The 15,365-nt window shown below is 44.5% G+C and overlaps 1 protein-coding gene and 1 long non-coding RNA gene across 2 annotated transcripts; one reads left to right on the forward strand and one right to left on the reverse strand.

Moving 5' to 3' along the window:
- Positions 1 to 6,245: 6,245 nt before the first annotated feature.
- TOB1 (transducer of ERBB2, 1) lies at positions 6,246 to 10,404 on the reverse strand. Its single transcript, XM_055258502.2, has 2 exons — positions 10,102 to 10,404; positions 6,246 to 8,202 (listed from the first exon to the last, which is right to left on the reverse strand). Exon 2 carries the CDS (start codon positions 8,050 to 8,052, stop codon positions 7,015 to 7,017), a length of 1,038 nt encoding a protein of 345 aa, XP_055114477.2. The 5' UTR covers positions 8,053 to 8,202; positions 10,102 to 10,404; the 3' UTR covers positions 6,246 to 7,014.
- Positions 10,405 to 10,511: 107 nt separating this feature from the next.
- Positions 10,512 to 12,337, forward strand: LOC129470584 (uncharacterized). Its single transcript, XR_008653255.2, has 2 exons — positions 10,512 to 11,228; positions 11,507 to 12,337. It is a non-coding gene; the product is annotated as an uncharacterized lncRNA (long non-coding RNA).
- The last annotated feature ends 3,028 nt before the right edge of the window (positions 12,338 to 15,365 follow it).

Consider the following 15,365-nt stretch of genomic DNA (forward strand, 5'->3'; position numbering starts at 1 on the left):
ACCTGTTCTCTGTACTGCACACTGGTCATATTTTATCAGTGAAGTAAGTACTCATAATGCCAGACGGAATGTGTTTTTCCTTCCAAGTCCTCTATGTTTTTCCCTTTGGTAAAGCAAACCTCCTCTTCTTTTCTACCTGCACTAAAATAAAGCTAGCACCATTATCCATATGACGTATCAACCACCAAGCTACATTTTAACTACTATTCCTCAGGCAATATTGTTTAAATAAGAACAACTATGTCAATATTTTTCACAACAGCAAGGACGTTTTAACTTAGCAAACACTTATGGCTGCTCCCAAAAGGAAATGTCAACTAGTACACTGGGTTTTAATCAACTTGCCAATTGTATGAAAAAGAATGCACTGGTTTCCTTCAGTGCCTCAAAACTAGAAATACAAACTCCGTGATATTTATTTTTATGAAAATAATTGTATTTATTTTATGAAACATGAGCTTTTAGAATATTACTGTAGAATTTCAATTTTCTGTTGACGCAAATAATTGACAGCAAAATGTTCATATAAGAAGGCAGTTATAATCTTCATTTACTTTCCTGATTTTAAAGGGCAGCAAACATGGCTAGAATTCTGGACTTTATGGCTTCTAAATACTGTGAGCCCCTATTGGCACATGTTCTATTAGTTCACTGACAACTCTTAATAGCAAATGATTAGTTCTCATAGCTGCTCAAGGAAGCATATTGGTATCACTGTATTCATTTTGCAGATGAATAAACTGAGCCATCTGGATCAAATGACTTAATACAATTAAGCAAAGAATTTAGACCTATAGTTTCAGTTAGCCAGTAGACAGGGACTGTCTGTTGATTAAATGTTTTCGTCTAAGGTTTGCCTAATTGTGAGATGATCTCAAAGTTCTCACTAACAGACTATATATATAAACCAAGTCCTCTAAGGTATAAAATCTTAAAACTTCAAATACTGAGAAATGGTTAATATAGGTTTTACTATTAATACTTACAAGTCAAATTCCATTAATAAGACTTTCAGCCCAATCTAAACCACCTAAAGTTCATCTAAGGGGTCAGCAATATTTGCTCCAATCAAATGCCAGCTAACCCAACAATGTAAATAGTATTTAGTATAACAGGATTTAATCTATGTAGAAACTACAGAAATTCTCCTGAGCCTTCTTTTTTTTTTTTTTTTTTTTTTTTTTTTTTGAGATGGAGTCTTGCTCTGTCGCCCAGGCTGGAGTGCAGTGGCTCGATCTTGGCCCACTGCAAGCTCCGCCTCCCGGGTTCATGCCATTCTCCTGCCTCAGCCTCCTGAGTAGCTGGGACTACAGGCGCCCGCCACCACGCCCGGCTAATTTTTTGTATTTTTAGTAGAGACGGGGTTTCACCGTATTAGACAGGATGGTCTCAATCTCCTGACCTCGTGATCCGCCCGCCTCGGCCTCCCAAAGTGCTGGGATTACAGGCGTGAGCCACCGCACCCAGCCTTGGCCTTTCTTTAGAGTATAAACACAGACAAGGAATGGTTGTGAAAATGGAAATAGGAGGTTAACGGTTACAACTTTACTTGTAACCGGCCACTAAATATGTAGTTAGGGAATCATCCAGTGGTTCTGAAAAGAGATGTGATTTATACAACTGAATTATGAAAACCAACAAAACTAGAGCACTGCTAGGTGCGGTGGCTCATGCCTGTAATCCCAGCACTTTGGGAGGCCGAGGTGGGTGGGTGACCTGAGGTCAGGAGTTTGAGACCAGCCTGGCCAACATAGTGAAACCCCGTCTCTACTAAAAATACAAAAATTAGCTGGGTGTGGTGGTGGGCACCTGTAATCCCAGCTACTCAGGAGGCTGAGACAGGAGAATCGCTTGAACCTGGGAGGTGGAGGTTGCAGTGAGCCGAGATTGTGCCACTGCACTCCAGCCTGGGCAACAGAGCAAGACTCCATCTCAAAACAAAAACAAAAACAAAACTAGAGCAATGATATAACGATGATTTCTAAAAACATTTCCCTATTGCCTATGAGTTCAGTTTATGACCAATGGAAATATACAGTCTCACTCAAAATATCATCATGGCATATTCTGAGCATGGTTAACAGCCTTCCACTAGACCCTTCTCATTAACACTTTTGTAAAGATTCTGCAAATTACGTAGCTAATACATCAAAAATGGTGTTATTACCCTGACTTCAAATCAGAATAGCCACTAATCTGAGGGAACAAAGCATAGTGTTTAACAGCGTGAACTCTGCATTTGAATCGCCAGCCTGCCATGTATTGGCCATGCAATCTTGGGTCAGTGAAGCTTTCTGTGCCTCAGTCCCATCCCCCTTCCCCTGACCCAGTCTATAAACTGGGTTAGAACTACACTTGACACATAGTAAGTGCTATATGTTTATTTCCTGATTTAAAAGATTTTTAAAAATGGATCCAACTACATGTTTATATAAGCCACTCAAAAACGGCTTCAAACTGGGCATGCAATTGGAAAATGTGCTAATTTTCCAATTGTATGCCCACAGATAATTGATCCTAAATCCTTTAAACTACAAGATATAATCTTCCTAATATACCACAAAAACTAAAGCACTCTGATCTCAAATGACCTCCTGAGCCAGACTGATTAAGCATCAACTGATTGGTATACTGAACAATGCAATGGGTTTTATTCAGCAGTGACCATTTTACGTACTTGTTTTCTGTTTTTCTTGTATCTGTGCTTGCACTACAGTTGTTACTCAGCATCTGACAAAAGCATGCATTTCCAGTCAAGCAAGGGTACGTATCTGATGTACCATGCCTATGCTATTTTCTGTTTGTGTAGGGAAAGGATATAAAGGAAGGTCTACCAACCGGCATTTTACTTCATCAGCTTAAGTATGTCCAATGAGACATGCTTTGTTTCTTTCTGTGTTACAGTGACTTATTTTAAAATAATCGAAGTCCTGAAGATTTGTTAAGTTTCTCAATTAAAATGCCAGACATGTATATGGGAATGAAATTTACACCCAATTGGAAAAACATTATGTTATTATTTTTTTTGAGACTGAGTTTCGCTCTTGTCACCCAGGTTGGAAGGCAGTGGCGCAATCTTGGCTCACTGCAACCTCCGCCTCCGGGTTCGTGTGATTCTCCTGCCTCGCCCTCCAGCCTGTAGCTGGGACTACAGGTGCACGCCACTGCACCTGGCTAATTTTGTGTTTTTAGTAGAGATGGGTTTCACCATGTTGGCCAGGCTGGTCTCAAACTCCTGACCTCAAGTGATCCACCTGCCTCGGCCTCCCAGAGTGCTGGGATTACAGGTATGAGCCACAGCACCTGCCCTGGAAAAACATTTTAAACTCAGAGCACCTTTAGTTTCACCTTCAAAAGCTAAGTTTTGAAGAAGGCCTATATTTACATTTGCCATCTATTATAGGTGAAAAGGAGATTTCACAATGTACCTGATTTGAGAAAAGACAAGGCAGAACAGAAAACGAATATACTAAATTTAGAAAGCCATTTTTTGGTGTAATATTCCTTACTCATCCATGAGCTATGAAATCTGTAAGGCAACATTTTGGACGCTCAGGGTATTCAGAGGCTGCTACAGTATCTGTAGTTATAGGAGTCAAAAAAATGGGAAAGGCTTATGAAAATAATGAATTCATCAAATTGTCAACCGAAACAGTCTCCCTACAGAAAGTCAAAAGCGTGATGGCACCTTGGGGAGAAAATGACTTGGAACTAAGATGTAGGCTTTTCTCAGATGTGCAAAAGCACCTTTTAAAAAATTCCCATTCCTAATGAACAAAAAGGGCATGTAAACAGGGCCTTTGTTCATTTTTTTAAAAATTATGAAGTCCTCGCCGGATGCGTTGGCTCACGCCTGTAATCCCAGCACTTTGGGAGGCCGAAGTGGAGGATCATGAGATCAGGAGATCGAGACCATCCTGGCCAACCTCGTCTCGTCTCTACTAAAGATATAAAAATTAGCTGGGCGTGGTGGTGCACATCTGTAGTCCCAGCTACTCGGGAGGCTGAGGCAGGAGAATCACTTGAACCCGAGAGGCGGAGGTTGCAGTGAGCCGAGATTTCACCACTGCACTCCAGCCTGGCAACAGAGCGAGACTCTGTCTAAAAAAAAAAAAAAAAAGATGAAGTTCTCAAGGACACCAAGCTCAAGTTTTAATAAAACCAATCAAGATCACATTTTGAGTTAATCATTCTCCGGTGTCAAACATATGTACCAAGATGAAATTTCCCTAAGATTTTTGTCAATACATATATCCTTAAGATCTGAAACAGATAGTCATGCTTATGTTAACCTCAGTATTTAAAATCTGAATATATTAGTGCTTGGCTGGGTATGGTGGCTCACGCCCGTAATCTCAGCATTTCAGGAGGCCAAGGCGGGTGGATCACCTTAGCTCAGGAGTTTGAGACCAGCCCAGGCAACGTGGTGAAATCCTGCCTCTACAAAAAATACAAAAATTAGCCGGGAACGGTGGCACACACCTATAATCCCAGTTATTCAGGAGAGTGAGACAGGAGAATCGCTTTAGTGGAGGTTGCAGTAAGCCAAGATGGCCCCATTGCACTCTAGCCTGGGTGACAGAGCAAGACCTTGTCTCAAAATAAAATGAATATATTAGTGCTCCAGACAGTTTCAAATTCTATTGTTGACCAGGCGCAATGGCTCACGGCTGTAATCAGAGCACTTTGGGAGGCCAAGGCGGGCAGATCACTTGAGGTCAGGAGTTCGAGACCAGCCTGGTCAACATGGTGAAACCCTGTCTCTACTAAAAATACAAAAATTAGCCGGCATGGTGGCGGGTGCCTGTAGTCTCAGCTACTCGGGAGGCTGAGGCAGGAGAATCACTTGAACCTGGGAGGTGGAGGTTGCAGTGAGCCGAGATGGTGCCACTGCACTTCCGCCTGGGTGACAGAGCAAGAGACTCCGTCTCAAAAAAAAATAAATTCTATTATGTACTGTCCAGCTGCCTTATGATTTTCAGAGAAAGCACATTACACTTGAGCCTTCATTTATAAGTTTTCTCCCAAACCTAACTGTATCAGTCTGTAGCAGAAACTAGTGCTTAAAGCCATTACCCTGATTGTTCTTACAGCTATTCAAACTTCGTGATCACAAATGCATGTAAATGGTGTTGGCAGACCAGATCTCTGCTGCTCGCACCCAGTATTCCAATACTTCTTCATAGCCTCATTCTGTCCCCTAAAGAACAAAAGCCTCACCATGGAGCTGACGAACAGCTTAGCTCTGTTATTTCAGGGCTTGTTTCCTTAAAACTTTTTATTGCTCTACGCTGCATGGGTAAATGACAAAAGGCTTTTGTAGACTGGTGTCCAAAAAGCTCATGAGACCAAATTTATTTCACTGGTAACCCAGGCAGTGCTGGTTTCTTACTATAAAGGTACATATAAAGTTTTTTAAGACAGCTTTCTCACCAATACTATGTCAACAGTGTATCAAATGGACGTTAACTTTCTCACCAATACTATGTCAATACTGTATCAATTGACATTTAGTGAAATGACTCATTTAGAGTTCTTCCCTCCAACTCTTCAGTTTTAAAAAACTCCATCCTCACCAAGCCACTCCAATTTGATACATTGTCAATATTTCTAAATCCTTCAAACCAGCAGGTTGGGTACCCACTTGCAAAAAATTAAATACATAAGTGTTTTTGCTGGGAAAATGAAAATGCTAACATCTAACAATCTGTCCAGCTGTGAATAGATTTTGACCATAAGTTCTCTAGCTACATGCAATGGCTAAACTTTAAAGATTAGTAAAGTGATGTAAATTTTTCTTTTTAAAGTTCAGTCAGCCGCTTTGTCCAAGCAAGTTTCCTGAGCAAAAACAGAAAACTGATCCAATGCTCTCTCCATATAAATTTCAAATAAATCATCTCAGATTACACGAAGGAATTTCATCTTATCACCTGACTCCTCCATGTCAGCATGACATTTTGAAACTTCCTGTATAGCTAACCTTACCATACCATCTCTATCATGGGGTAGACAAATGTGGACTGAAGAGGGCTGTTAAAAAATAAAGTTGTCCCAAGCACTGGTCAGGCTATAGTTTTGATAGCATTTTTTATGTGGCAAACCACGATCTGGTGCATTAGTAAAGCAACTGCTTTCCATTATTCCTTCGTGACTCAATGAGTCAGGCCTTTTTCCATCATTAGCATTTACAAGATAATAACTCCAGATCTTTAGAAAACACTTAAAAACAAAGACCACGATAGGTGTTTTTAATTTTAAAGAATTTTAATACAAACTTAATATAAACTATTTCAGTCCCTCTTAACATGTAAGACACTGACTCAAAATACTTTTATACCGTTTTTTTCAAGTATTGCACAATATAGGTACAAAATTAATATTTACGATTACATTTTTCTTCCGTAATATATAGCAAAAATCTTTAAACTTTTAACAGAAAATACATTTTTTTGAAAAAGCAAATATTCGTACATTTTAATTCCACCACTAAAGGAATATCCTGTACACAATTTTTAGAATAGTTGATGTCTTTAAGATGGATATTTTACAATTTCAGTAAAAAAAATACAACATGAAGCTGCTGCTGTCACAGATCACTGTAGTAAAAAGATATAAATGCAATACCATGTCGTAGAAACAATATATATATATCCTCTGATATTTTACAAACTTTGTACTAAATTAAATTATACAATTAGAAAAGACCAATAAACCCACTTATTAGTGCCAATTTTTATAAAAAAAAATCAGCCATGTCCTTGCTATATCTTAAATACTGTAAGAGGCCATATCTGAGAGTATACTTTAAAATATACAGTCAGTATAAAATAACTTTGTGCTTGGTTGGGAAATGAAAAATGATGCATGTTTTATTATTATTTTTTTAACCAAGCTTGAATGTATCCTTACTATAAGCTTAAAAAAAAAAATTCTCAAGGAGGTGAAAAAAAAAAATCCCCCTTGGGCCCGTGCATTTTAACTTGTACGATACATTTTTTTTTTTTTTTTTTTTTTTTAGTTAGCCATAACAGGCTGGAATTGCTGGTTAGAATACTGCATGTTATTTAAGCTAAAATTCAAGCCATCTACAAAAGACTTCTCATTGAGGCCTCCATAGGCCGCAAACACATCAAAGGCATTACTGTACTGGAGAGGACTGAGGTTAAGGGGGCTGTCACCTGGGAACATTCCATTGGTACTACTACCTTGACCCTGCATATTAGGAAAAATAAATTCCTTGGCATTAGGAGAAAGAGCAGAGGTTTTCTGCTGTTGTTGCTGCTGTGGTGGTGGTGGTGGCGGTGGCGGCTGGGCTGGCTGCTGCTGTTGCTGTGGCTGCTGCTGGCTACCCAAGCCAAGCCCATACAGAGAGTGCACTGAGGAAGAGATGGCTTTCTGCTTCAAGAGGTCATTCACATTCAAGCCGAGGTTGATAGGAGAAGTACGTGCAACCTTGTTGCTACGGCCACTATTCTTCATTTTGGTAGAGCCGAACTTGGTGGCAGCAAAAGTGGCAGTGGTAAAGGTTAAAGGCTGAGTGGACCGGGGCATGAAGGTAGGGCTTACAGCAGCAGAGTGACCAAAAGGAGGCGATGGAGAGCTGGACACTGATGAGGCTGGGTCACTTATGGGCATAAAAACCTGGGCCTCTGGGTTAAAGCTGTTTTTGATCTCCTTATCCAACTCACATCCATTTTCATTATTATCATCCACGTAAAGCACCTTCACTGGTCCCTTTTCACCAATTTGGTAAGAAACCTCAAATGGGTCGATCCAAACACTAAGATCCTGTGGCAGATTGCCACGAACATCTTCAATGTCCAAACCACTCTCTTTGGATGCTTGTTCAATCACTGGGTCCACTTTCTCCCCTATGTGTATACATCTAAACCCCGATCCTTTGTATGGCTTTTCAGGATACCAGTGCCCTTCATATTTCTTCTTAAGAAGTCTTTCAAGTTCTTCACCAAAAATGTTGACACGTCTCCTGGGAAGCTTATTGTACAAATACGAAATAATAAAATTTAGTGCTACTTGGATTTCAAGCTGCATAGCTGCTACGCCACAAAATTAGGTTTCAACTCCCCCACCAAAAAAAAAAAAAAAAAAAAAAAAAAAATGTTCAGTTTGTGGCAGAGAAACAAATTTTCATTCAAAGTGCTGGTATTAGTAGATTATCCTTCACCTTGAGTGATCTTGTTCCTTAAAACAAAAGCAAACATATCCGAATAAGATAAATGTAATATAAGTCCCATGACCTTCCCCCGCTCCAAAGTAATTTCACCTTTCAAAATGTCTAATATCCTGTGTTAGTCTGCTAAGGATAAAGAAAAAGAAAATGTCTACTAGGACAGAAAGCCTGAAAACTGTTACTAGCACAAAATAAACATAAAATAGAAAATTGTTTATTAAAGTTTAAAATCACACAGGAAAATGTAGATTTACAAATGAAATAATGTTTTTAAAAACCTGTTTCTGAATAGAGTTCTAAGAAGAAAAATCTCTAGAACATGTATTCTTCTCCCCTCAATTCTCACAAGAATATTTATTGTACTTAGCATCCTCCCCCCACCCCCATATATATAGATGTCACTTTTAGGTAGTAATTTTCATTGTTATTCACCAACTTAGAAGTGAATCCACGTTTTAGTTTACCTTGGATATATACTGTTTAAATCTGCTCTGTCACTGACATTTAAAAATTTGGTAAGTTAGGAAAATCATTTTAATTTCCATAGTACATGATGCTAAAATTAAAGACACTGAGTACTAAATGAATTTCATCCTAGTAAATAATTATGAACCAAATTATTCTATACAGTTTCGGCCTTAAGTATACTAAAAGCATACAATATAACAAAATTCAGCTTCTCTGGACCTTTTGTTTTCAACGTGTATTTTTCTAAATCTGAAAATATCTATTCGGCAGCAAGTATAACAACAGCAACGACACAAATTAAAACTATTGATTATTCTGTTTAAGGCCAGGGTTTCTGAGTTTTAGTCTGATTTAAAAAAAACCTCCGTCCGTCCCTCCCTCCCTCCCTCTCACGGTAACAGCCGGAGAGGCGAGTATGGTTAAGGTCGACCTTTAAACGTTTGCTGGATCAGCACTGGGTGGGGATAAGAAAAGATCAAGGGCAAACAGAAGATATTTGCGAAAGGGATCTATTTGCACACTGAAGTTGATTTAAAAGGACGTTTAAAAATCAAGTTGGTCTTAATTCGTCTGCTCTATTTTCCATATTCGTGGTGACAAAGGGAGAAAGAATCTCTGGCTGCCCCCAAACTACAAACACTTTCCAAGTCAAAAGCCTGAGTGCCGGCAGAGGCAGCTGATTAAGCCCAATTGCTTGAAGGTGCAGCCGAGCGAAATTCAGGCTCCGTGGAAGGTAGTTACAAAGCAACGCCTTAAGACAGGCAGGAGTGTGAAGAATTACATAAACAGCCAGTTAGATCTCATTAGATTTCTGCTCACAGCCCTCGGAGCCCCAGCGCTACAGCAGCAGCAGCAGCAGCAAGAGGAGGTGGAGGTGGAGGAGGAAGAGAGTACGAGCCTCCTCGGAGGCGGAGGAGGAGGAAGGCCCGGGAAATGGCAGAGCAAAAACCTCTCCCGGCTGAGCACCCAGCACCGAGCAGGTCCGGGCGCTGGGTCAGCCGCTCCCCTCCCCCGCCGTAACCCGACCCGCCGCTCCCCGCCCCGTGGCCCCCGCCCCGGGCTCCTGGGACCCGGCCAGAGCCTGGGGGAGCACCGGTTCCCCCGCACCATGTTCAGCCTCGCGGCCACCGGCCCCTCGAACCCCAGCGTTCCACCGCGAGCTCGAAGCTCCTCCGGGCGCCCCAACCCCCCAGTTCCCGTCAGCTCGCCCCGGGCCGCCAGTCCCCGGTCAACTGCCCAGGACGAGCCCGACGCGCCGGCGGCCCCTCGGAGACGCTCCCCTCGGGTCCCGGCGCTGCCCCCTCGGCCGCCCAGGGCCGCAACCCCACCGCCCCCGAGCTCCCAGGGCCCAGGGCTCGACGCCGCTGCAGCCTCTCCTCCGCCGCCTGGGCCCGGGGCTCCAGTCTCCTCGCCGACCCCGCCCGGCGCCCCGAGATACTTACGGGCTGCTTCGGGGCGGCTTGGACCGCACACCCGCGGCTGGGCGGGGGCGCGAGAGGGTCGGGAGCGGCGAGAGCTCGCCGAGTGCAGGACGTCGCCGCTGCGGGGCTGAGGACAGAGGCCTCGAGCGGGCCTCGGGAGGTCGCCGTTGGTGGCTTGGGGTGGCGGGCACGGGGGTCAGACGAGCGCGCTCACTTCTCCACACAACCCGGTGCCCGGCCCAGCGTCCCCTCGGTGCGCCCGCTCCACCCCGGGCCAGAGCTTCGCTCCTTCTGCCGCGGCGCGCGCCCCGCCTCTCGCTTTATGGCTTCCTCCCCGCCCCCATCCCCTCCGTCGGGGTGCGCGCGCCCGCCCCGCGTCACACAGCTCCGGCGGCGCAGCCATTCCCCGCGCTCCCCGCCCCGCACCCCGGTCCCCCGCCGGCCGGCTCCGCCCCTGCCCTGCCCCCCGACGCCATTGGCCAAGTCCCGCCTGCCCCTCTCCGGACGCGCGGTGGACGCAGGGGTGGGGAAGCCGCACCCTCCGGGCTCCAGGAGGAGCCAATGAGCCGACGATCGGAGCACTGGGGACGGAATGAAGAGAACGTCTGGAAAGGGACTGTGGGGGCAGACGTGCCAATGAGAGAAAGGGGTGGGGTAGGGCGGCCGACGCCCGGTTTAGGCGGAGAGCGCCGGGCAGACGGGGAGGGGGACGAAGCCGGTGGCAAAGCGGCTCGGGAGAACCGGGGCTGGAGGAGCGTCAAGGGTACCCGGAAAGTGCCCTCTCCGCGGGGGTCTGCGGCCAAGGAGGATCCTGCTGGTGGAAATCTACCAAGTCGGCCTCCAGCCCACCCCAGGGGCGGGGTAGAGAAAAGGCAAACTGTGACTGGGACTTGTGCACCCGATTCATTGAATATTAATCACCCCAAGGCCTAGGCCAACCGCCACCCAGAGAGTGGCAGCTGCAGAACCCAAAGCCGTGGAGCCGGGCTGGGGGTGGGAAAGGGAGGCCGCCACAGCGCCCGCCCCGCCGGCGGTTTAACTGCAGCCTCAGGCCTCCTGGTGCGACCCCGGCTGCGACTCGGATCCGTTTATTCCAAATGTCCCAGCCCACGCCGTGCTCGGAGTGTGGCGACACGAGGCGAAACTGCGTATGTATCTGTGTCCATGTCTACACACACACGCATGTGTGCATTTCTAGGGCTTGCTGGATCGCAGGTGCACAGAATAAACGCGGTGCCTGCTTGTAAAGCGCATTTAAGATCATTCTCGGCTTAAATATGTGCGGGTACCTAGGGAGTGGGGTAAGAGAGGGACTCGTAGCGGGGGGCGGGTAAGTGCCTTTTTCACAACCTGCCCCAGAGAAATACACGAAATTACATCGGGAGTGGAATCGAGCGTCCCTCTCAGCTAAAAATATTACTCACAGGTAGCAACGACGCCTGATTGGCCGCGCTGGTCCCTTCGCAACCAGGCGATTGGCTGCCTGGTATCCAGGAGACCGACGTCAAACTCGGACTGGGAAAGGGGGAAAGTCTGGAGGGAGCGAAGGAGGGGAGGGGGAGAAAGAAGCAATGAATGAAACGCCCATCGCCTGGCCTTCCCCCTTTCCCCTTTCCCCTCTCCTCTCCCTTCTTGGAGCACTTCCTGGAAAAACACCAGCTGGGGCGCCGCCTTCCCTTCCAAACGATGGGGCCTGCACGCTCAACCTGCTATAAGGAAGTTAAACCGCAGCTCACCAAGGCGTACGGTGTCTACGGGGCGGGCCCGTGTAGACCAGCTGTGCTCCTCCGGCACAAACCCGCCGTACATGTCAGGCCTAGAAGCTTTTGGCTTTATGGACGCAAAATCTGGTTGGAGCCGCCTTCTCCTCCCTGACTCTCCCGCCTCTCTTTTTTAGAAGGAACCGCATTGAGAAAGGGTATTTCTGAAGGCTCAATGCCTAGGAGAGGGGGTGGGAAGATGGGTTTGTGGAATGGGCTGAGGGTGGGGAGTGGTCAGGTGACTGATTTCATGTTTATTGTACAGATTCCTAAAACATAGTTTTACTAAGTGACTCCTTAAATTCTGATTAATGTGATTTTTTTTTTTTTTTTTTTTTTTTTTAGTGTTTGGGTTTTTAGTTGCAAACAAGAGTGGATTTGAACTGTGAAAGTATGGCAAAACTGTGAAAGTATTTAAATTAAAATGTCCCTCCCTCTGCATTGAAATGTCATCAAAACGTCAAATATAAATGATTTGTTCAGTTTTCTTTTTTTTATGTGTTTGTTTTTGGTTTTCTGTAATGACAATTCCATCTGTAATAAAAGTGAGTTACTTTTAATTTTCTAATTAAGCACAGAAATTTCAAGAAACTAGATAGGATATCCTTGGAATGCCTTACCAAAAGAAACACTTCATTTTTCACATGTTCTAGAAGCACAACTTCTCTTACCATTAGGCAAATAATGGTACTGTACCAAACATCTAGAACTGTGGGACCATGTGTCTTGATTAGTAGTTTTATATTTGGGGGGGCATATTAGGCATGGCTGAGACTAAAATGTCTAAAGATAGATGAATTGTAATTTTGTCAAACTTATCTGTACTTTTCAAGAATTCTCTCAAGAGAAGGGACAAGTTCTCTTTTCTGAAGGTCTTCAATCTGTAATTCCAGGTTTGAAATATGAGAGCAGTCATCTGATAGGTACTGATTAAATATCAGTAGCATTAAAAGCATTTTTAAGTCAGAAATGTAGATGTCAAAAATTTATGAGTTATTGCTGCTTAGCTCAGGAGTGTAAGAAAATGTCTGACCAAATATAAACACACACACACACACCACACAGACACACACACGGAGGCCCCATGGCATACTGGAAAAAGCAATGAAGAGTGGGTACTGGGAGATCTGAGTTTCACACCAGTTTCTATAAACTTTTAGTTTTCTCACCTATAAAAAGGGTTGAATTAGACCGTGTCTAATGTCTCCTTCAATTAAAAAAAAATTCCACACTTGGCCGGGAGCAGTGGCTTACACCTGTGATCCCAGCACTTTGGGAGGCTGAGGCAGGCAGATTACCTGAGCTCAGGAATTTGAGACCAGCCTGGCCAACATGGTGAAACCCTGTCTCTACTAAAAATACAAAAATTAGCTGGGTGTAGTGGCACACCCCTGTAATCCCAGCTACTTGGGAGGCTGAGGCAGGAGAATTGCTTGAGCCTGGGAGACGGAGGTTTCAGTGAGCCGAGATCGTGCCGCTGCACTCCTGCTGGCCGACAGAGCGAGACTCTCTCAAAAAAATAAATAAATAAATAAATAAAATATTCCGCCCTTAAAACTCAATGTTCCTAACATACATAATGCAGCTGTTTTTCAAATACAGGTTGCAAGGCTGGGCACAGTGGCTCTCGCCTGTAATCCCAGTACTTTGGGAGGCCAAGGTGGGCGGATCACCTGATGTCGAGAGCTCGAGAGCTCGAGACCAGTTTGACCAACATGGAGAAACCCTGTCTCTACTAAAAACACAAAATTAGCGTGGTATGGTGGCGCATGCCTGTAATCCCAGCTACTTGGGAGGCTGAGGCAGGAGAATCACTTGAACCCGGGAGGCAGAAGTCGCGGTGAGCTGGGATCGTGCCATTGCACTCCAGCCTAGGCAACAAGGGCAAAACTTCGTTTCAAAATATATATATATATATATATGGATTGCAAATAAAAGGGAAAACTGATTCACATCTCTGAACATTGCCAGTCACAAGGTATAAAATGTTCTTCATCTAAGTTTTGCATATGGCTTATTAGTATCTAACATTTACTTTGGAATTGTGCAGAGGAGTGGAGGGGTAACTGCTAATTGTGCAGGGAATTAGACTTATGGAGGAAAAAAGGATTTGATATTAGGCGCCAAGTGTATCACAGTTGAGGTATTCCTCTCTCTGAGCAAAACAGTCACTAGAAACCACAGCCTTTGCCTTTCACATCCCTACATTCTACACAATTCTCAGTGGGCCCTTACAATAAAGGTAATCGTTTGGTAAAAAATAACTTCCAATATCTTCATAAAATACAGTTCTTGAAAGTGCCTTGAATTATTACCTAATCCACACAAGGACACACACACGCAACACCTTGATTTCTGAGATAGAGACTTCCTAAGCTTTCTAATTCTTATTATGTTTCCTTGTAAGTTGAGAAAGGGTTACAGGAGAATAGCTATCACATGGTGTGTAATTATTAATACTCATTTCATTTCCTTTTTTTTTTTTTGAGACGGAGTCTCACTCTGTCTCCAGGCTGGAGTGCAGTGGCACAATCTCGGCTCACTGCAACCTCTGCCTCCCAGGTTCAAGTGATTCTCCTGCCTCAGCCTCCCAAGTAGCTGGGATTACAGGCATGCGCCACCACTCCCAGCTAATTTTTGTATTTTTAGTAGAGATGGGGTTTCACCATGTTGGCCAGGATGGTCTCGCTCTCTTGACCTCGTGATCCGCCCGCCTTGGCCTCCCAAAGTGTTGGGATTACAGGCGTGAGCCACCGCACCCGGCCGATTCATTTCAGTTCTAAGGAATCAACCTTTTACCTTTATTTGAAAATAAGACAGGCAGGGCGAGGTGGCTCACATGCTCATAATGCCAGCATTTTAGGAGTCTTGAGGCAGGAGGATCCCTTGAGCCAAGGAGTTCGAGACCAGCCTATGCAGCATAGTGAGACCCCTATCTCTATTTTATTTAAAAAAAAAAAAAATAGGCAGGAGTGGTGGTGCACACCTGTAGTCGCAGCTACTTGGAAGGCTGAGGTGGGAGAATCTCTTGAGACAAGGAGGTGGAGACCAGCCTATGCAGCATAGCGAGGTCCTGTTTCTATTTTATTTTCTTTTATTTTTTAAAAATTAGCTGGGCGTGGTGGTGCACACCTGTAGTTCCAGCTACTTGGAAGACTGAGGCGGGAGGATCTCTTGAGACCAGGAGGTCGAGGCTGCAGTGAGCAGTGATCGTGCCACTGCACTCCAGCCTGAGCAACAGAGGGAGACCTTGTCTCAAACTAACAACAACAACAAAAACCCTATAATGTTCTTATCGTGATTTTTATTTATTTCTTTTTAAATGGTCATGCAACGTAAACCATAGCACACACATTTTAAAATTATTATTGTTAATTTTTTTTGAGACGGAGTCTCGCACTGCGCCCAGACTGGAGTGCAGCTCACAGCAGCCTCCTGGGTTCAAGCGATTCTTCCGCCTCAGCCTCCCGAGTAGCTGGGATTACAGGCACCCGCCATCATGCCCAGCTAAGTTTTGTATTTTTG

Source organism: Symphalangus syndactylus, chromosome 20, assembly GCF_028878055.3.
Source record: "Symphalangus syndactylus isolate Jambi chromosome 20, NHGRI_mSymSyn1-v2.1_pri, whole genome shotgun sequence".
NCBI classification, from domain to species: domain Eukaryota; kingdom Metazoa; phylum Chordata; class Mammalia; order Primates; family Hylobatidae; genus Symphalangus; species Symphalangus syndactylus.

Coding starts and splice junctions, on each gene's coding strand:
- TOB1 (XM_055258502.2), bottom strand. CDS start 8,052: ATGCAGCTTGAAATCCAAGTAGCACTAAATTTTATTATTTCGTATTTG.